This window comes from Eschrichtius robustus, chromosome 3 (assembly GCF_028021215.1).
Source record: "Eschrichtius robustus isolate mEscRob2 chromosome 3, mEscRob2.pri, whole genome shotgun sequence".
NCBI classification, from domain to species: Eukaryota; Metazoa; Chordata; class Mammalia; order Artiodactyla; family Eschrichtiidae; genus Eschrichtius; species Eschrichtius robustus.
The window spans coordinates 162,018,154-162,040,406 of record NC_090826.1 but is presented as its reverse complement, the minus strand read 5'-3'; the positions used below and the strand labels follow the sequence as shown (position 1 = coordinate 162,040,406).

The 22,253-nt window shown below is 39.9% G+C and overlaps 1 protein-coding gene across 1 annotated transcript in view; it reads right to left on the bottom strand.

The window, feature by feature from the left end:
• SPMIP3 (sperm microtubule inner protein 3) overlaps positions 1–14,665 on the bottom strand; it is a 35,386-nt gene extending 20,721 nt beyond the window's left edge. Inside the window, 3 exon segments of the mRNA XM_068538506.1 lie at positions 10,757–10,811; positions 10,814–10,851; positions 14,610–14,665. Coding sequence (XP_068394607.1) covers positions 10,757–10,811; positions 10,814–10,851; positions 14,610–14,665 — 149 coding nt within the window.
• Positions 14,666–22,253: the final 7,588 nt, after the last annotated feature.

The window sequence follows — 22,253 nt, the reverse complement described above, 5'->3', positions numbered from 1 at the left end:
ATATATATATATATATACATACCATGAAATACTATTCAGGCTAAAAAAGAAGAAAAGCCTGGAGAGACCTTCAAGATGGTGGAGGAGTAAGACGTGGACATCACCTTCCTCCCCACAAATACATCAGAAATACATCTACATGTGAAACAACTCCCACAGAACACCTATGGAACGCTGGCAGAAGACCTCAGACCTCCCAAAAGGCAAAAAACTCCCCACGTACCTGGGTAGGGCAAAAGAAAAATCATAGACAAAAGAATAGGGATGGGACGTGCACTTCTGGGGGGGAGTTGTGAAGGAGGAAAAGTTTCCACACACTAGGAAGCCCCTTCACTGGTGGAGACGGGGGGTGGCGGGGGGGGGGAAGGTTTGGAGTGATGGAGGAGAGCGTGGCAACAGGGGTTCAGAGGGCAAAGCAGAGAGATTCCTGCTCAGAGGATCAGTGCCAACCAGCACGAGGCTTGTCTGCTCACCCACCAGGGCAGGTGGGGGCTGGGAGCTGAGGCTCCGGCTTTGGAGGTCAGATCCCAGGGAGAGGACTGGAGTTGGACATGTGAACACAGCCTGAAGGGGGCTAGTGCATCACAACTAGCCGGGAGGGAGTCCGGGAAAAAGCCTGGAACTGCCTAGGAGGCAAGAAACCATTGTTTCGGGGTGCGCACGGAGAGAGGATTCAGAACACTGCCTAAACGAGCTCCAGAGACAGGCGTGAGCCGCGGCTATCAGCGCGGACACCAGAGATGGGCATGAAACTCTAAGGCTGCTGCTGCAGCCACCAAGAAGCCTGTGTGCAAGCACAGGCCACTATCCATACCTCCCCTCCCGGGAGCCTGTGCAGCCCACCACTGCCAGGGTCCTGTGATCCAGGGACAACTTCCCCAGGAGAGCACACAGCACGCCTCAGGCTGGTGCAATGTTACTCTGGCATCTGCTGCCGCAGGCTCGCCCTGCATCCCCTACCCCTCCCTTCCTCCCAGCCTCAGTGAGCCAGAGCCCCCTAATCAGCTGCTCGTTTAACCTTGTCCTGTCTGAGCAAAGAACAGATGCTCTCAGGCGACCTACATGCAGAGTCAGGGCCAAATCCAAAGCTGAACCCCAGCAGCTGTGCAAACAATGAAGAGAAAGGGAAATCTCTCCCAGCAGCCTCAGGAGCAGTGGATTAAATCTCCACAATCAACTTGATGTACCCTGCATCTGTGGAATACCTGAATAGACAATGAGTCATCCCAAAATTGAGGAGGTGGACTTTGGGAGCAATTGTAGACTTGGGGTTTGCTTTCTGCATTTAATTTGTTTCTGGTTTTATGTTTATCTTAGTTTAGTATTTAGAGATTACTATCATTGGTAGATTTGTTTATAGATTTGGTTGCTCTCTTCCTTTTTATTTTAATATATAGATACGTATATTTTTTTCCTTTTTCTCTTTTTTGTGAGTGTGTACGTGTATGCTTCTTTGTGTGATTTTGTCTGTATAGCTTTGCTTTTATCATTTGTCCTAGAGTTGTGACTGTCCGTTTTTTGTTTTCTGTTTTAGTATGGCTTTTAGTGCTTGTTATCATTGGTGGATTTGTTTTTTGGTTTGGTTGCTCTCTTCTTTCTTTCTTTCTTTTCTTTTTTCTTCATTACTTTTTAATAATTTTTTTATTTTTTATTTTAATAACTTTCTTTTCTTTCTTTCTTCTTTCTTTCTTTCTGTCTTCCTTCCTTCCTTTCTATCTTTCTTTCTTTCTTTCTCTTTCTTTCTTTCTTTCTTCCTTCCTTTTCCTGTCTTTCTCTCTTTCTTTCTTTCTTCCTTTCTGTCTTTCTCTCTTTCTCTCTCTCTTTCTTTCTTTCTTTCTTTCTTTCATTCTTTCTTTCTTTCTTTCTCCCTTTTCTTCTGAGCAGTGTGGCTGACAGGGTCTTGATGTTCCGGCCAGGTGTCAGGCCTGTGCCTCTGACGTGGGAGAGCTGAGTTCAGGACATTGGTCCACCAGAGACCTCAGGCTCCACGTAATATCAAACAATGAAAACTCTCCCAGAGATCTCCATCTCAATGCTAAGACCTAGCTCGACTCAATGACCAGCAAGCTACAGTGCTGGACACCCTATGCCAAACAACAACCAAGACAGGAACACAACCCCATCCATTAGCACAGAGGCTGCCTAAAAATCACAATGTCACAGACACCCTAAAACACACCACCAGACGCGGTCCTGTCCACCAGAAAGACAAGATCCAGCCTCATCCACCAGAACATAGGCACCAGTCCCCTCTACCAGGAAGCCTACACAACCCACTGAACTAACCTTAGCCACTGGGGGCAGACACCAAAAACAACGGGAACTACGAACCTGCAGCCTGCAAAAAGGAGACCCCAAACACAGTAAGTTAAGCAAAATGAGAAGACAGAGAAATATGCAGCAGATGAAGGAGCAGGGTAAAAACCCACCAGAACAAAAAAATGAAGAGGAAATAGGCAGTCTACCTGAAAAAGAATTCAGAATAATGATAGTAAAGATGATCCAAAATCTTAGAAATAGAATGGAGAAAATACATGAAACATTTAACAAGGACCTAGAAGAACTAAAGAGCAAATAAACAATGATGAACAACACAAAAAATGAAATTAAAAATTCTCTGGAAGGAATCAATAGCAGAATAACTGAGGCATTAGAACGGAAAAGTGACCTGGGAGATAAAATAGTGGAAATAACTACCGCAGAGCAGAATAAAGAAAAAAGAATGAAAAGAACTGAGGACAGTCTCAGAGGCCTCTGGGACAACATTAAACACACCAACATTCAAATTATAGGGGTCTCAGAAGAAGAAGAGAAAAAGAAAGGGACTGAGAAAATATTTGAAGAGATTATAGTTGGAAACTTCCCTAATATGGGAAAGGAAATAGTTAATCAAGTCCAGGAAGCGCAGAGAGTCCCATACAGGAGAAATCCAAGGAGAAACACGCCAAGACACATATTAATCAAACTATCAAAAATTAAATACAAAGAAAAAATATTAAAAGCAGCAAGGGGGAAAAACAACAAATAACATACAAGGAATCCTCATAAGGTTAACAGCTGATTTTTCAGCAGAAACTCTGCAAGCCAGAGGGAGTGGCAGGACATATTTAAAGTGATGAAAGGGAAAAACCTACAACCAAGATTACTCTATCCAGCAAGGATCTCATTCAGGTTTGATGGAGAAATTAAAAACTTTGCAGACAAGCAAAAGCTAAGAGAATTCAGCACCACCAAACCAGCTTTACAACAAATGCTAAAAGAACTTCTCTAGGCAGGATAAACAAGAGAAGGAAAAGACCTACAATAACAAACCCAAAACAATTAAGAAAATGGTAATAGGAACATACATATTGATAACTACCTTAAATGTAAATGGATTAAATGCTCCCACCAAAAGACATCGACTGGCTCAATGGATACAAAAACAAGACCTGTATGTATGCTGTCTACAAGAGACCCACTTCAGACCTAGGGACACATACAGACTGAAAGTGAGATGGAAAAAGATATTCCATGCAAGTCGAAATCAAAAGAAAGCTGGAGTAGCAACTCTCATATTAGACAAAATAGACTTTAAAATAAAGACTATTACAAGAGACAAAGAAGGACACTAGATAATGATCAAGGGGTCATCCCAAGAAGATATAACAATTGCTGGAGCACCTCAATACATAAGGCAAATGCTAACAGCCATAAAAGGGGAAATTGACTGTAATATAATCATAGTAGAGGACTTTAACACCCCACTTTCATGAATGGACAGATCATCCAAAATAAAAATAAATAAGAAAACACAAGCTTTAAATGATACATTAAACAAGATGGACTTAATTGATATTTATAGGACATTCCATCAAAAACAGCAGAATACACTTTCTTCTCAAGTGCTCATGGAATATTCTCCAGGATAGATCATATCTTGGGTCCCAAATCAAACCTCGGTAAACTTAAGAAAATTGAAATTGATCAAGTATCTTTTCTGACCATAATGCTATGAGACTAGATATCAGTTACAGGAAAAAATCTGTAAAAAATACAAACACATGGAGGGTAAACAATACACTACTTAATAATGAAGAGATCACTGAAGAAATCAAAGAGGAAATACAAAAATACCTAGAAACAAATGACAATGAAAGCACGACGACCCAAAACTTCTGGGATGCAGCAAAAGCAGTTCTAAGAGGGAAGTTTATAACAATACAATCCGACCTCAAGAAACAAGAAACATCTCAAAGAAACAACTTAACCTTACACCTATAGCAATTAGAGAAAGAAGAACAAAAAAACCCCAAAGTTAGCAGAAGGAAAGAAATCATAAAGATCAGATCAGAAATAAATGAAAAAGAAATGAAGGAAACAATAGCAGAGATCAATAAAACTAAAAGCTGGTTCTTTGAGAAGATAAACAAAATTGATAAACCATTAGCCAGACTCATCAAGAATAAAAGGGAGAAGACTCAAATCAATAGAAGTAGAAATGAAAAAGGAGAACTAACAACTGACACTGCAGAAATACAAAGGATCATGAGAGATTATTACAAGCAATTATACGCCAATAAAATGTACCACCTGGAAGAAATGGACAAATTCTTAGAAAAGCACAACCTTCCTAGACTGAGCCAGGAAGAAATAGAAAATATAAACAGGGCTTCCCTGGTGGCGCAGTGGTTGAGAATCTGCCTGTCAATGCAGGGGACACTGGTTCGAGCCCTGGTCTGGGAAGATCCCACATGCCGTGGGGCAACTGGGTCCGTGAGCCACAACTACTGAGCCTGCACATCCGGAACCTGTGCTCCGCAACAAGAGAGGCCGCGATAGTGAGAGGACCATGCACCGCAACAAGAGAGGCCGCGATAGTGAGAGGCCCATGCACTGCAATGAAGAGTGGCCCCTGCTTGCCGCAACTAGAGAAAGCCCTCGCACAGAAACGAAGACCCAACACAGCCAAAATAAATAACTAAAAATAAATAAATTTAAAACTATATATATATCGTCTCAAAGAGGGCTGCACAGTATTCGCGATTTAAAAAAAAAAATGACCTAACAAAAATCTATAAAAAAAAAATATATATATATAAACAGACCAATCACAAGCACTGAAATTGAGACTGTGATTAAAAATCTTCCAACAAACACAAGCCCAGGACCAGATGGCTTCACAGGCGAATTCTATCAAATATTTACAGAAGACATAACACCTATCCTGCTCAAACTCTTCCAAAATATAGCAGAGGGAGGGACACTCCCAAACTCATTCTATGAGGCCACCATCACCCTGATACCAAAACCAGACAAATATATCACAAAGAAAGAAAACTACAGGCCAATATCAATGATGAACCTAGATGCAAAATCCTCAACAAAATACTAGCAAACAGAATCCAACAGCACATTAAAAGGATCATACACCATGATCAAATGGGATTTATCCCAGGAATGCAAGTGTCCTTCAATATATACAAATCAATCAATGTGATACACCATATTAACAAATTGAAGGAGAAAAACCATATGATCATCTCAAGAGATGCAGAAAAAACTTTCAACAAAATTCACCACCCATCTATGGTAGAAACCCTCCAGAAAGTAAGCATAGAGGGAACTTACCTCAACATAATAAAGGCCATATATGACAAACCCACAACCAACATCGTTCTCAATGGTGAAAAACTGAAACCATTTCCTCTAAGATCAGGAACAAGACAAGGTTGTCCAGTCTCAGCACTATTATTAAACAGTTTTGGCAGTTTTAGCCACAGCAATCAGAGAAGTAAAAGAAATAAAAGGGATCCAAATCAGAAAAGAAGTGATGCTGTCACTGTTTGCAGATGACATGATACTATACATAGAGACTCCTAAAGATGCTACCAGAAAACTACTAGAGCTAATCAATGCATTTGGTAAAGTAGCAGGATACAAAATTAATGCACAGAAATCTCTCACATTCCTATACACTAATGATGAAAAATCTGAAAGAGAAATTAAGGAAACACTCACATTTACCATTGCAGCAAGAAGAATAAAATAGCTAGGAATAAACCTACCTAAGGAGACAAAAGACCTGTATGCAGAAAACTATGACATTGAAGAAAGAAATTAAAGATGATACAAACAGATGGAGAGATATACCATGTTCTTGGATTGGAAGAATTAACATTGTGAAAATGACTATACTATCCAAAGCAATCTACGGATTCAATGCAATTCTTATCAAACTACCAATGACATTTTTCACAGAACTAGAACAAAAAATTTCACAATTTTGGAAACACAAAAGACCCCCAATAGCCAAAGCAATCTTGAGAAATAAAAATGGAGCTAGAGAAATCAGGCCCCCTGACTTCGGACTGTACTACAAAGCTACAGTAATCAAGACAGTATGGTACTGGCCCAAAAAGAGAAATATAGATCAATGGAACAGGATAGAAAGCCCAGCAATAAACCCACACACCTATGGTCACCTTATCTTTGACAAAAGAGGCAAGAGTATACCATGGAGAAAAGACAGCCTCTTTAATAAGTGGTGCTGGGAAAACTGGACAGCTACATGTAAAAGAATGAAATTAGAACACTCCCTAACACCATACACAGAAATAAACTCAAAATGGATTCGAGACCTAAATGGAAGACTGGACACTATAAAACTCTTAGAGGAAAACATAGGCAGAACACTCTATGACAAAAATCACAGCAAGATCCTTTTTGACCCACCTCCTAGAGAAATGGAAATAAAAACAAAAATAAACAAATGGGACCCAATGAAACTTAAAAACTTTTGCACAGCAAAGGAAACCATAAACAAGACCAAAAGACAACCCTCAGAATGGGAGAAAATATTTGCAAATGAAGCAACTGGCAAAGGATTAATCTCCAAAATTTACAAGCAGCTCATTCAGCTCAATATCAAAAAAACAAACAACCCAATCCAAAAATGGACAGAAGACCTAAATAGACATTTCTCCAAAGAAGATATACAGATGGCCAACAAACACATGAAAAGATGCTCAACATCACTAATTATTAGAGAAATGCAAATCAAAACTACAATGAGGTATCACCTCTCACCAGTCAGAATGGCCATCATCAAAAAATCTACAAACAATAAATGCTGGAGAGGGTGTGGAGAAAAGGGAACCCTCTCACACTGTTAGCGGGAATGTAAATTGATACAGCCATTATGAAGAACAGTATGGAGGTTCCTTAAAAAACGAAAAATAGAACTACCATATGACCCAGCAACCCCACTACTGGGCATATACCCTGAGAAAACCATAATTCAAAAAGAGTCATGTACCACAATGTTCATTGCAGCACTATTTAGAATAGCCAGGACATGGAAGCAACCCTAGTGTCCATCAACAGATGAATGGATAAAGAAGATGTGGCACATATATACAATGGAATATTACTCAGCCATAAAAAAGAAACGAAATTGAGTTATTTGTAGTGAGGTGGATGGACCTAGAGTCTGTCATACAGAGTGTAGTAAGTCAGAAAGAGAAAAACAAGTACTGTATGCTAACACATATATATGGAATCTAAAAAAGAAAAAAAAAAAGGTTCTGAAGAACCTAGGGGCAGGACAGGAATAAAGACGCAGACGTAGAGAATGAACTTGAGGACACGGGGAGGGGGAAGGGTAAGCTGGGACGAAGTGGCATGGACATATATACACTACCAAACGTAAAATAGATAGCTAGTGGGAAGCAGCCGCATAGCACAGGGAGATCAGCTTGGTGCTTTGTGACCACCTAGAAGGGTGGGATAGGGTGGGTGGGAGGGAGACGCAAGAGGGAGGAGATATGGGGATATATGTATAGCTGATTCGCTTTGTTATAAAGCAGAAACTGACACACCATTATAAAGCAATTATACTCCAGTAAAGGTGTTTAAAAAAAGAAATAAAACCACTTAAAGCCACCAAAAAAAGAAGAAAAGCATGCCATTTGTGACAACATGGATGGACCTTGAGGGTATTTTGCTAAGTGAAATAAGTCAGGCAGAGAAATACAAATACTGTATGATCTCACTTATATGTGGAATGTAAAAACACTGAATTCATAAAAACAGAAAACAGAATAGTGATTGCCAAAGGTGAGGTTTGGGGGGTGGCGGAAATGGGCGAAGATGGTCAAAAGGTACAAAATTTCAGATATAAAATAAGTTCTGGGAATGTAATGTATTGCATGGTGACTATTGTCAACAATGCTATATTGTATATTTGAAAGGTGCTGAGAGAAATAGATCTTAAAAGTTCTTATCACAAGAAAAAAATTGTAACTATATGTGGTGATGTGTATTAATAAACTTGTGGTAATCTTTTTGCAATATGTACATATATAAAAATCATTATGTTGTATACCTTAAACTAATAAAATGTTATATGTAAACTATATCTCAGTAAAACTGGGGAAAAAAGTGTTTCAAAATACCATCTCATTCTATTTTGTGTATATCTGGAAGATTCTACATGATTATCTATCTCTGGGTAATGACATTATGGATAATTAAAAAATTTTTTTTGATTATCAGCATTTCTAAATGTTTTAATAAACATGTATTTTAAACTGTAAAGTAGATGAGCTGAGCTGCTAGAGATGTGAAAAATATTAAATGTTTGGTGAGATTTAAGAATATCTAAATCCAATCATTCTGAGTAGGACGTCATCTAACTTGATTGTATAACCATGATTAATCACACTGAAATGTGATGACTGACAGTGCTTAATCATAACACATTATGTTTAGATACTTGGGTAAAAACCTGATTGTGGTGTGCCTCCTTTAAAGAGAGAGTGTGTTAGCAGAAATGGAGTGGCTTTACCCGAATTTCAGAAAAGGGAAGAGCAAGACTCTGTCTGTGTGTGTATGGTACTGGACAGGGGAGAAATGCTAGATGGATGCAGAGGTGCTATGTTGCGGACTGGCGTGGAGAACCACCAAGAATTCCCTCCCACCTCTACTTGCTATTGTTTTGTGCTTAATAGGTATTTGGTCCTGGAAAGTGGGTACCTTATATGGCGGGCAGGAGCACTTCTTTCCCTACAAAAGCTTGTCTCCTGCTGCCAATCAAAATATTAGCTGTCTGATGAATGTGTCAGTCTCTTGTGAGTTTGTGTTCTGCCTGACTGTTACTGCTGTCTGGTCACTTCTGTGCCACTGACAGCTATGGCTTCTGAACCAGATCCTGGTGATTGGCCCTAGATCTACCCCTGCTAGACTGTCAGCCTGCTCTGCTTTTGCTTTGAATGTTTCTATGGAACCAGAATCTTCTCCGTTGTCAAGTAATACATCAGTATTCTGAAGACAAGACTTTCACTCAAAGGAGGAGCTCTAATTCTGAAAATATCAAGTTGGTGGGAGAATATATCTGGTGAAGGTAAGCCATTAGGCAACTATCAATTTAAACTATGACTATAAAAACGGAAGTTAGGACTGGTCCAAATAACTGCATTATTTCCTGTTTTGTTTCTTGCTTGTCTTTCCTTATTCTTATTCTTAACCAGAAGTTTAATAAAGTCATTGATTGACGTTTGCACTAAGTTTTCCCCCTAAGACTAATCTTGGGCAGGCACAAGTCTTGTCAGAGTCAAGGTTCCCTTTGCCCAAGTGTCCTGTGTTAGGAGGAGGGTGAGGCACTGGAGTTGGGGGAGCGGTCAGAGTCCACAGAACACACGTGGAGAGTGCCCTGTGGAGCTGGCTTCTGGCAGTGGAGTTCTGTTGTTTCCTTCCTTGTTTATCCTCTGGCAGAGAACGTGGCCCTAACAAGAGTTTGATGTAAGAATGTATTCGAGTTAGAACAAAGAGCCTTGAACAGCAATCAGAAAATTGGATCAACTCACGTCCCAGCTTTTACACCAACCAACTACACCTCAGGCAAGACATGTCACTTCTCTGGGCTACATCTTATTTATTAAACTGAATCAGAATTCAAAAAGCTAAAGCTACTTCCAGATTGATCATCTATTAAGTTCAGACTGTGTGCTGCTTTATAGTTGCCATGGCTCCCTTTTCTTTGCTTGGAGAATAATCAGGAGTTGACTACATCAAAGGCAATTAAGAGAAGAAAAGAAGTTTGTAAAATATACTAGATGATGAACTCAAAATAATAGCAATCATATTTTGAGTGCTTACCATGTTCTAGAATTTTATATCAATTATTTTATTTAACAGATAAGTCACTGATACTCAGAAGGAATGAAAACTGCCTAAGATCAAACATTTCATAAGTTACTCAAATTGCTGTTATTAACTGCTGTGGTTTCCAGCCTCCCAAAACTAGAAAATAGCATTGAAGTACCTACTTTTTTCCCCTTTTTGTTAAAATCACCTGCAGAAAGGCAGAAACCATTTAGACCAAATTTGTAATTTTATTGAGAAGGAAACTGACTCTCAAGAAGTTTGTTATTTGACTGAGTGAAAATGCTAAACTCATGGTGTTTCTTAAATTTCTTTGATGATTTAATAAAATTTTATATTTATTGCTAATTATAAAAGTGATATATGTTCATTACAAAAAATATGGAAAATAGAGAAAAAGATAAAACATGAAATACAAATATCAATAATCTCACCATTCATGAAAAACCATTGTTAACATTTTGCTGCATTTCCTTCCAAATTTTTCCATCCACTAAACAATAATAATTATTATTGTTATTATTATCATTACAAATTGTGATTCCCCTTTTTTCATTTATTATTCTAACTTTAGTGAAATTTTTGAACATTAAGATTTAGGAAGGTGTCTCACCTGGGAGATCTCTTCACACTATAAGCATAATGAACTCTTGCAAGCTGCCCAGGGACCAGCCATGGAGGTCCTTTCCTTGATGAGCAATGAATATACTAGTGGGAACAGTAAGGGGGTGAGAGAAAAGCAATTATTATGATTAGTTCTTTACAGAAGAAAAACAGCTGTGGTATCATAAAAAATACATTCAGTCTTTATCCCCAGTTCCTGGCACAAAGTTCATAAAACCTTTGGAATCTCTTGATAGGAGTGTCTTTTGTTATCCATTTTTCAGGATTCAGTTTTCAGGATTCATAAAGAAATATTTGACATGTCAGGTATTAGGTTCACAATATCAGAAAAAAAAAATAAGAGAATATATATATATAAAACCAGTGGGGCAAATGTTGATAATTGTTGAAAGATGGAAATGGATACATGGGGCTTCCTTATACTATTTTTTCTACTTTAGATATTTTTACAAACTTCCACAATGTTTAAAAAAACTCTGATAATTCAGTATATAGGGGCTAAAAATGAAGAAGCACTGTGAAGGTCAAAGCACAAGGTGCTTGTAAACCTAGAGGAGGGGCTGTAGCCCTGCCTGGGAGGGCTGGGTTGGGAGGACGTTTGGAAGCACAAGCGTGAGTGAACGAGGTGGAGAGTGAGGGGAGGTCTTCTGAGGCGTGAGGTGAGCTGGGTGGGGTGTGTGCAGCTGAAACACAGTGGTGCCAGGGGGAGGGACCGAGGACTAGTGGTGCCCAGATCTTACATTCTGAAATACATCTTCTTTTATAATTAATTACTTTCCTTTTAGATTATGGTTATAGCATTATATTGATATTTTAAAATTATGTGTAGTTGGATTATGTTATTTACAGATTTTATTTCAGGAGAGTAGCAGGGACATTACAAAATATTTGTTATAAACAAAGGGAGGGTTTGTCTGAAAGGTTGAGAACCACTGAGGTAGGTAATAGGGAATCTTTGTAGGATCTTTAAGAAGATTTATGACAAACGCAATTTTTATTTTAGAAAGATTTCGCTGGTGGCCGTATGGAAAGCAAATTTGAGGACAATCTGACTAGAAGTAGAGAGACTGGTCAGGACACAATCTTAGTAATGTACTACGTGGGGAAGCTCTCACTTTGTGGTGGAAATGTGGATGAGAGGAGAGGTCTGACTGAGATCACTGTTAAGAGAGAGTGTTGAGAGTGAAAAAGAAGGAGGGGTCCAAGACAAGGCTGAGGCTTCAGGCACTGGGGAGAAGGCTGCCATTCTCCAGGAAACAGAACACAGGAAAGTGACCCCTGTTGAGAGGATGACGATAGAGTCTGTGTTATGTGGGGTCTTTTGGGGCCTCCACAGGTTCTGAGCACTTGGTAGGTGCCATAAGAATTCAAGAAGAGTCAGTAGAAAGTAGTGCATAGGTCTGCATGAAGTAGCTTGCCAAACATGTGTTGGATGATGAATGGAAACTTAAACTATGCCTCCATTCCAACCAGCATTTATTGAATGTACGTAACGTACTCTGCACACCGCTAGGTTCTGCAGATACAAAGGTGACTAAGAAGCAGGTCTTGTCCTCATAATGCTCTTTATGTGCTGAAATTGTGATCTGAATAAAGGGTCAGTGGGGCACAAAAGAGGGAGGGGTGTCTAGGGTTTGGGCAAGTAAATAAGATGGGGAAGAGGTTCCAGGTGAGGGGAATTATAGAAGCCAAGACAGAGTTGGGATCAGCGTGGAGTGTTGTGTGGGCCAGTGGGGACCTTGTTGTCTAGCTCGTGCAAAAAGCAAGTGCTCTAAGCAGGGCGGGTCTGTCTGTCTATGCAAACAGGACCTCAGGGAGCTCTAATTTTCAGAAAAACCACAGGCTGTCTAGACCTGCCCAGCGTCTGGGATAATATGACTGATCCCTGAACAGTAAATAACAGCAGGGGGTTAGGTCATAAGAAGAATTACTGGCACTGTAATAGGGAATAAATGACATTTCTGAGTGCACGGGAGTGGGCGATACAGCTTTCTTAGGCGCCCATCCAGTTTCCAAGCACTACCTTGGAAAGATTACCCTACGGCCACGTTATACTTTGTTAAGCATCCAGTTGGAGTTCCAGAATGACACTGGTTTCTCACAGTTGCTATACTGTTTGCACTAGGCTGTGTTTTGACTCTGGGTTCCTCCCTGGCATGAGTCCAAGCAAGCAGCCCAGGCACTGCTCCTAGAAGCGGTCTGTACAAGCCATCTGAGAATGGAGAAGCCCCTCGCCAGTACCAGGTAACATGCCCACCCCAAGTCCCTCGGGAGTCTCCCTGGGTAGGTTTTGGAGTGGAGAGAATGGGAAAGTGTGTAAGCAGGTAGGTGTTGGAGGGAGGGCTGGGTGGAGACATGGAGAGTTTTGAGAAATGAAAGCATGATACATTTTTCCTCCAACTCTTTGGGTAGACTTTCCAAGTTCCCCCATGTGGCCTTCACCTCAAACAGGAGAAAGCTCTCGATTAACAGGTTAAAATGTCGATTGTTTGGAAAAGAATGTGTACCTCTTAAGTGGCAATGCCTGGCCTGGCGTGGCAGTCAGTATTCCCAGAGGCTGCACAGTACCCGGCCTCTCCCGAGGCGGGGTTGGGTGTTAGGCAAAATCGATTAATGGGTAAGAAAGCTGGGCTGGCCTCCAGACCTGGCCCAGGAGCCCCGCCCTGGACTCTGCCCAGACCCATTTTATTGACTTGGCTTACAAGATTCTTGAGTCAGCTGTAGAAAGGCCTTTCCTTCGCCTTGGGTGGGAGTAGAAGTCCAGGTGCGTCTGATTCCACCCTACGGTATTTACCAGTCCCTGACAGCTTGGCTCTTTGAGGTGACATGTTCGGTCCAGACAAGAGCAAACCCGTCCCCTGGGAGGGTGAATGTAACCAGAGCAGGATCTGGGCTTACCTGCAGGCAAAATCCAACATGCACAGGGGAGGATCTCTCTAGAGAATGAGGTAGCCTGTGACACAATGACGATGCAGCCCTTGTGTCAGTGTTGGGCTTCATACATTACAAAGCATCTTTACAGAGATGATCGCATCTAATTCTCACAGTCACCTTGTCAGGTAAACATTATTAACACCCCATTACAGAAAAGGAGACTGAGGCTCAGAGGGGTTAAGTGGACCTTCTAAATATCACTCAGCTGATAAATGCCAGAGGCATGAATCAAACCCAGTTCTCTAAACTCCATGTCACATCCAGAGTCATCTTTGTGTTTGTGCGATGACTTCGTTTCAGAAGAGTTCAGAGTTATTTTTGTGTGAACTCTGTGATTCTCTCACTGTTGGCAGATAGGAAGTAGATGCCCTGTACCAAAGGAATAGGAAGAGAAATAGACCCGGCAGTGTAACTGGAGGCTGCTTTCAGTTCAATAAAACAAGGGTTTTATGCAACAGAAGTCTTTGGTCCCATTTACGCTTTATTCTTGGGCCATCGATGAACTCAGAGAAAGAGTGAAACTACTTAGTTTCTGTCTGTGCGGCTGCATCCCATGTTGCAAAAGCATGAGAGTGGTTTGTTTTATCCCAAGAAGAGTAAATGGGTCCCCTCTGAAATTTGGGCTTGGGTTCCTTACTAAAGCTCTTCCCAAGCAAAACCCAACATCCTTCCAATCTTTTGGGAATCTGGAATTGCCTGTTTGCTTGGATTCTGCCATGAATGTGGGATGTTTTGTTTTTTTTTTTTACAACTTTCTCTAAACCCAAAGAAACTTCACTAGAACCTCTGGTAGCATTTCTCTCTTAATCAGGGAGCAAGCAGCAGGGTGAGGTGAGCAATTCCAATTCCCTAGGTGTCTGTCCACCTTGCTGCAGCTCTGGAGGCGTCTGTATTTGGAAGAACATTACCTGGGTGGGATCCCTGGGTGGCGGTCAGTAAATTCTTGTAGCCGGATGGCAGTCATGATGGATAGGATTCTGAAAAAAAAATTAGAGTGAAGTTTCGTATTGCAAGTTTATATACATTTCCAGGCATGAGCTATCTAGTACTACAAAGTCTGGCTTGAAGGACCATCATAGGACCATCATAGCTTCTGCTAGACTACTTAGGGAAGGAAATAGACTCAAACAAAAAGAAATGGAATGCATAAGCCAATACATATAGACATGCTTTTCTTTAAAAATAGAAAGTACTGTGCAAGTTGGGCACATAGCCTCCTTTCTCACCCTTCTTAGGGTGCCTTCCTACTGCATGAGCTTGCAGGCTAAGCACTGCATCTTCCATACTCCCTCACAACTAGAATTCTGGATATGAATTAGGATCCTCCAGTCGGATGTAATTGAGTGAGATTTGGAAGATGAAAACGAGACAGAGGCTGTTTCCTGCTGCTTTGACTTGTTCTACCGGCCAGGCGGTTATGACGATGTGGGGTTTTTTTTTTTTTTTCCAGCAGAATGCCCCTGTCCAATCTGCAGCTTTGAGGGTGTCAAAAGGCAATTGTGTTGAAGGCAGCGCTGAATGCTGTGTTCTAGTGTTCAAACACCAGCTTCATGAGTGTGGAGAGGGGGCTGCAGTGGCAGTGCTGGTGGCTTTGGGACTAGGTTCTTGAACTCAATTGTCTGGAAGCACTTTCCTGATCAGGGCACAGGTAGCTGCTTCCATGATGGGTCAGTTTTGTGAAGGTGTTCTGGAAGCTTCCTAGAGGCCTTCCCCAGAGCCTAACCCTCCAACCTTTCCAATGATTTTGTAAGCACCTCGTTATCTACATCAAACTCTTTCTGTTTCCTATACTGGCCCTGGATTTAAACATGTAATATATAATGTTTCCAGTCTAAAATTTCATATTGCATCTGATTATCTACTGGAGAGGACTTGCCACAGAAAAACCACTGCATCTAAGTATTCAGTAGAGAAAGAGTCTACAATGGGGAGGAAACTGAATGCCTGGGGGACAGAGGTGGGAGAAAGCCTTACTTTTTTACAGTTTACCTTCTGTGTACCTTATGAATTTTGTACTATGTGTATATATTATGTATACACAAAGACAGTTGGGCCTCTGATTTGCATAAACATGGTGTAGCAGGAGAACGTTGGACTGAGACCCATGTGACCTGTGGCAAATCATTTTCCCACCGGAGTGGACTGAAAGTTTGTGTCCCCCTGAAATTCATAGGTTGAAACCCTAATCCCAATGTGATGGTATTTGGAGGGAGAGCCTTTGGGAGGTAATTACATCATGGGTGTGGAGCCCTCATGAATGGAACTAGTGTTCTTATGAAAGAGACCCCAGAGTGCACCCTGGGCCTCTTTCTGCCATGTGACGATACAAGAAGTCGGCAGCCTGCAACGTGGAAGGGGTCTCACCAGAGTCTGACCATGCTGGCACCCTGACCTCGGACTTCTAGCCTCCAGAAGTGTGAGAAAGAAACTTCTATTGTTTACGAGTCACCCAGCCTCTGAAATTTGTTATAGCCGCCTGAACAGACTCAGGTGCCCACTAAGTATATGGATGATTACAATATCTTTCTGGAGAGTTAAGTGAGGCAGTAATGCATGTGTGAGTGTTTTCTAACCTAAAAAGCATCTGTGAGAAGGCAGAATATATGCGTTTCTACTTATGAGCACGTATAATGTGTCAGGTAACATGCATGAGCTCATATTAGACTCCCAGAAACCCTGTGAAGTGTTTATCACTACTTTACTGACAAGAAAACAGAGATTCTGAGAAGTAGAATAACTTCTGAGGAACCATGGTTAGAATCCTCTGGCTCCAGAAACATTTATCTTAACGACTATACTATATCAAAACAACCATGGAGCCCCCAGACCATCAGCCAAAACAAAACTGGGGACAACCCAAAAGAAGCAGTAACCAGGAGGGAGAAAGGATTGGAAAAAAGCATGTGATGCCTTTCTCTCTTCTTTTTATAACTTGTTAACTTACTGTCCACAGGCCAGCTGGCTGCTTTATTTCACCTCCATGTTTTTCAAGCAACTTGAAAATTTTCAAACAAGATTATAACAGAACAGTTTGGCTATCCAACAGAGCCTGTTAATTACAAAGTGTGTTTTTACTTTTAGCACTGGTGTGCTTATTTAAAAAAAAAAAAGATGGAAGAAAGAATGGCAGAGAAAATCTGAGTAAACACAGTTGAGTTCTCCCTTAAGCTCAGAAACGTGACTGCTGGGATTTCATTTTACTAGAAGTGACATGCTGGAGAGAAGAATGCAAGATATTTAGGACATTTGTGCTCCTAACAAAGAAAACACCTAGTGTGCCTCTGATGATAGAGTGATTGCTCAGTGCCTAGAAATTCTGAATCAGCACCGCAGGGAACACCAGTCCTGGGTGGCTGTAACTTGGCTATGCCAAAGAAACCCTTTCAGAGGAACACATTAATAGCCCACTTTGAGTCTAAGCCTAAGCTTCCAGAATAATCAGGAGACCTTGTCTGGGTGGGTGACATTGCCATTCTGCACCTTTAGAGGATGCCTCTACCATGTGCATAGGGTACCAGATCACATTTTGTGTGGTTAGCTATCATCTCTTGAACACATAAGAAAATGTAGTTTGCAGTAAGATATGTCAGTGCATTTTATTTTAATCTTAAAAAATAGAGTCACGTACCAAATCTGAATGTGACTCACTTATGAGCACATGTTAAACTTGTCATCATTTCTATACTCACAGCCAACACTGCACAACTGTTGTTAGAGGCACCATGAACAACATAACTTTTATCTCCTTTAAAATATATAATTTTTTAGTTGCCTTAATAGAAGATTCTCCTTCTGATGTGCCCTTAGTAAAATTCTTCCAGCGCAGACATGAGTTCTATCTGTACCTTCATCCTACCTTTCATTCAATTTCATATTAATCTTGGGAAACCTTAAACGTTTTTCTTTTCTTAAACTGAAATACAATATACTCAGGGTAAATAATGCTATAAAATAATATTAAAACCACCCATAAACAATTATTTTCATTTTTTATATTTTATGTGTATATACTCAGGTTTATACTTAAAAACTTGAAAACTCAGTAGACATTCTATTTTACATTTTTGGGTTTTCATTTAACAATATTTCATGAAAAATTTTCCGCATTGCCACAAAGTATTCTTAATTCTAATATTTAGTGTTCTTTTGTGTTGTTTGGTGAGGCCCACCCATCACTCTATTTAAACAGTATCCTCTCCACTTCCACCCCTGGACTCCTTATCCATGCTCTATGCTTGATTTTTCTCCACAACACTCATCACCATCTGCCATACTGTATGTTTACTTAGGTATCTTGTTTATGTCTGCCTTCCCCATTAGAAAGTAATCACCATGAGGGCAGGGAGCTTTGTCTGTTGTGTTCACTGCTGTACCTCTAGGGCCAAAGATAATAACTGATACACAGTAGACATTTAATAAATATTTACTGAATAACTGAATGTGCCATAATTTATGAAACCCAGTCCCTTAATGTTGGACATTTTGGTCATGCTGAACATCTATATGTTTGATTCTATTGAATTTATTTCTTAGGATACATTCCCAGAAGTGAGTCAAGGTTTGGGCATCTTCATGGCTCTTACTTATGAGGATTTTAGCCACTTTCAGTTATTAAGGCTGGACCCTAAATCACTATGGTTAGACTCCTAGGGCACAGACATTAAAATTTAATAATAGAATTTGTATTATGCTGATTTCAGAAGGTGAAATAAGGTAAATGAATAAAAGATGTACATTCCAGCAAACTTCCTCAAAGTTAATATTCAACATGCTGACTTTGGGAAAAAATATATAAGATTTATTTTGCCAACTTTCTCAGCAACTTTTTGGTATTATAGAATATATTATGGATCAAATCAAAAGTTTATAAAATATAGTAACATAGTCAAAAACCTGATAAATTCTGCTTATTTATGGCAATATTTCTTAGCAAGCCATGAAGGAAATTTCTCAACCTGATAAGGAACATCCATAAAAACCTACAGCTAACATGACATTTAGTGGTGAAAGCCTGATTTCTTCTTGAAATTAGGAACAAAGCAAGGATGTTACTCTCACCACTCCTACTGAACATGCTGCTGGAAGTCTGACTCAGTGCAATAAGGCAAGAAAATGAAATAAAAGCATACAGATGGGAAGGCAAGAAAACTATCCCTATTTGTAAATGACATAATTGTGTAGAAAATCTCAAGGAATCTATAGATAAAGTTCCTAAACAAATAACTCTTTTTAACAAGATCATAGGATACAAAGTCAACACATAAAAAAAATTATATTTCTATACTTTAAGTAAAAAACTAAAACCAAGATTTAAAACACAACTATTTACAATAGCTCAAAAAAAGGAAAAAGGGACATTATGTATAAATCTAATGAGACATTTACAGGCTACGTATGCTGAAAAGCACAAAATCCTGAAGAAAGAAATCAAAGACCTGAGAGACAGTGTGGTCATGGATTGGAAGACTCAACATAGTAAAGATAACAATTCTCCCCAAATTGATCTGATTTGTCTGGTTGAACGAATTAGCAGGATTTTTTTGTAGATATAGACAAGCCTGTTCTAAAGTTTATTTGGAAATGCAAGGGAAATAAAATAGCTAAAATAATTTTGAAAAAGAGCAATCACATTCTGGTAGAAAGGGGATGGAAAAAAAACTAGTCCTCAGCTGACAACAAGACATTTTACATATGTTCTTTCATTCAGTCCTCACAAGAGTCCTGAGAGTTGTTTGTTATTATCCTGAATTTGTAGATGTTAAATTACATGTTTAAGGTCACATAGCCAATAAACAAAAAAATCCAGATGTGCCTGACTCCAAAGCCCATCCTCCTTCTCCTCGAGTGCCACTGATTCATTGATTTACTCAACAAACATTTACTGATCAACTACCTTTGCTTGGCATTGTACCAGGCACTAGGGAAAAAGCATTTAGCAAAAGGTATGTGATTCTGCTCTCATGTTGCTTATGTGGTAGAGGAGTTGAAGTCAGATATTAATCATAGAGTTGCACGATCAATGTGAAATTAAAGCTCAGTAACTGCTAAAACAGAATCCTTTGACAAGTTAGCTTTCAGGTAGTTGAGGGGCTGCATCCCTCCTTGTCTCTTTCGGAATTCTAAAGGAAAAGGCTCTAAGAATGGATAAGTCACATTTGCTTCTGGACATTTTCCCTGATATGAAACTTGTGAGAAGCTCTCCTTTTGGAGATGGGCTTTCTGAGGTTTAGAAAAAGATTTTAAATATTGACACCTACTTTTTATGGTAGGAAAGAGTTAAAAATAATATTTGTTAAAAAGTCTTACAACGTCAAGTGGAACCAGCAGCAATTACCTGATAAGTTAATTAGCTTGCGAACCTTAAGTAAATGATAACTAGCAAGTTATCATTTAATTAATCTGCCCAAAGAAGGGGCAGAGGCAGGATATTAGAGTCAGGGTCCCAAGACTCTGATGCTATTTATCTGGTAATTTTTGGAAAATTTGAGGAATAGTTAGGGAGTGGCATTTAAACTGGCGTACAAATGGCAACAATTTATTTTCTAAATGTAGTTTATAACACCAGAGTCCTGAGTGTCCCCTTTCCTTGAAGGTGTGGCATCAGCACTCATTGCACTGGGGGATGTTGGGCCTCTGGGGAAAGCCATGCCCTAGTAATCTGACAGTGCAGAGAAGGCATGGGGGTGGATGGCTATCTCAGAATTCATATGACCCGCCCTGACTAGGGGTATGACAGCAGCCTTGCTGACTGCCGGATTGCTCTGTGGCTAGGGCAATGTCTCCCAGCTGCTTTTGAGCATGTGTGTCATAAGAGGACATTTAGAAAATGATTTTCAGTAACTGAGTTACTCTGACAGTCCCCTATTGCTTCTGTTTCCTCAGGAAGCCAGTGTTCCCAGTTCAGGAAGGTTAATTACCCACTTGCTCTCTTCCCCTTCCACACCCCTGCACCCAACCCCCAAAATTCCTACCATGAATTCTGCTGCCTGAATGCTTTTTCCTTCCTCTTTTTCTAGTCTAAATTCCACCCATTCTTCAGGGCTTTATTCAGGTCCTTTACAATCTCTTACCAGCACTATGAGTTCCAAATGGTCCGTTGCCTGCCCCTGAATTCACAGAGCCCTTGATTAATTCTATTACGCATTTTGGTTCTCATTGGTTCATTGGTTTCTGAACTCATTTATTCATCATTTAAGAAAATGTTTAATGAGTGGCAATTTTGTGCCAGGCCTTGAATAAGATTCTAGAGATTCTTCAAAGAACAAGACATGAGTTTCATACAGTGTCTTTCCTCTCAGTTAAAATTATGTAAGCTCCTGGATCTTGGAACCACGTTGTTTTGATGGCCTCTATCTTTACTCTCCTTGTTCTCCTACCACACTGTCTTGCAAAGTGTTCCCCATCAAAGGAAGTGCTCAATGCATACTTCAGAATGAATGAATAAATGAAAGAATCCATCCATCCATCCAACAATCAGTCCACTCAGTAATCTAGTAATCTAGTTAACAGTTTTTAAGCTTTGTTCTTCTTGTATCATAAAGAGCCAGATACCTTAATATAGGTATACCCTAAGAAAAAAATGTTGATCTAAAACTCTTCAAATAATTCAAAATTGAAAGGTATGAATATTCAGTTTCCAAAAGAATTCTTGGCTTTACAAAATGGTCTACCACAAAGTTTCTTTAAATTGTGAGCTCCTGTCCCTAGAACATTCAAAAGGCAATCAGCTATTTAGCAATGCAACAACTAAGTGAGAGAAGAGAGAAGTACAGGCAGTAACTGGTGTTACCTGCTTAGGCTGCAGTGGGTAGAGACCTCCTTGTCCTTAAAAGCAGTCCTCTGAGGACAGCAGTTATTTCAGCTGTCTCCTGGTGTTGTAAAGGCTCACTGCAGAGTTGTGGGACTTGATCCTTTTACATCACTCAAAGGGTATTGTGATGCACTATGGGTTAGAAAGTTTTGTTTGGTAATGCCTTTCAGGTCTCAGACTTATAAAAAGTAGAGATCTTTGGTCTCTGTGACAGCCCAGCTGCACATGAAAGAAAGGATAAAAATTGGTGCGGAAAGGAAAACCATGTGGGCAAGTAACCTGGACTAGTTAATCACTAGAATTTTCTTTTCTATAAAGATTATTCCAAAGACAACATAAGGTCAAAGATCTGAGAGGTGCTGTATTGCAAGCACTACCCTTTGCAAGCTAAAATTGAGAAAGTAGGGGCTGGCAAGAGGGACAAATGAGTCTAGCTCTGCTTGGTCCAAGACTAGATTAGGCTCTATCCTGTTAGTACTGAAGATATCAAAGGAGGCATTTAATTGGCCATCTGTCTGTCTTCTTTGGAAAAATGTCTATTCAGGTCGTCTGCCCATTTTCTAATCAGACTGTTAGTTTTTTTGCTACTGAGTTGTATGAATTCTTTATATAATTTGGGTATTAACCCCTTATCAAACATATCATTTGCAAATAACTTCTCCCATTCAGTAGGTTGCCTTTACATTTTGTTGATGGTTTCTTTCACTGTGCAAAAACTTTTTAGTTTAATTTAGTCTCATTT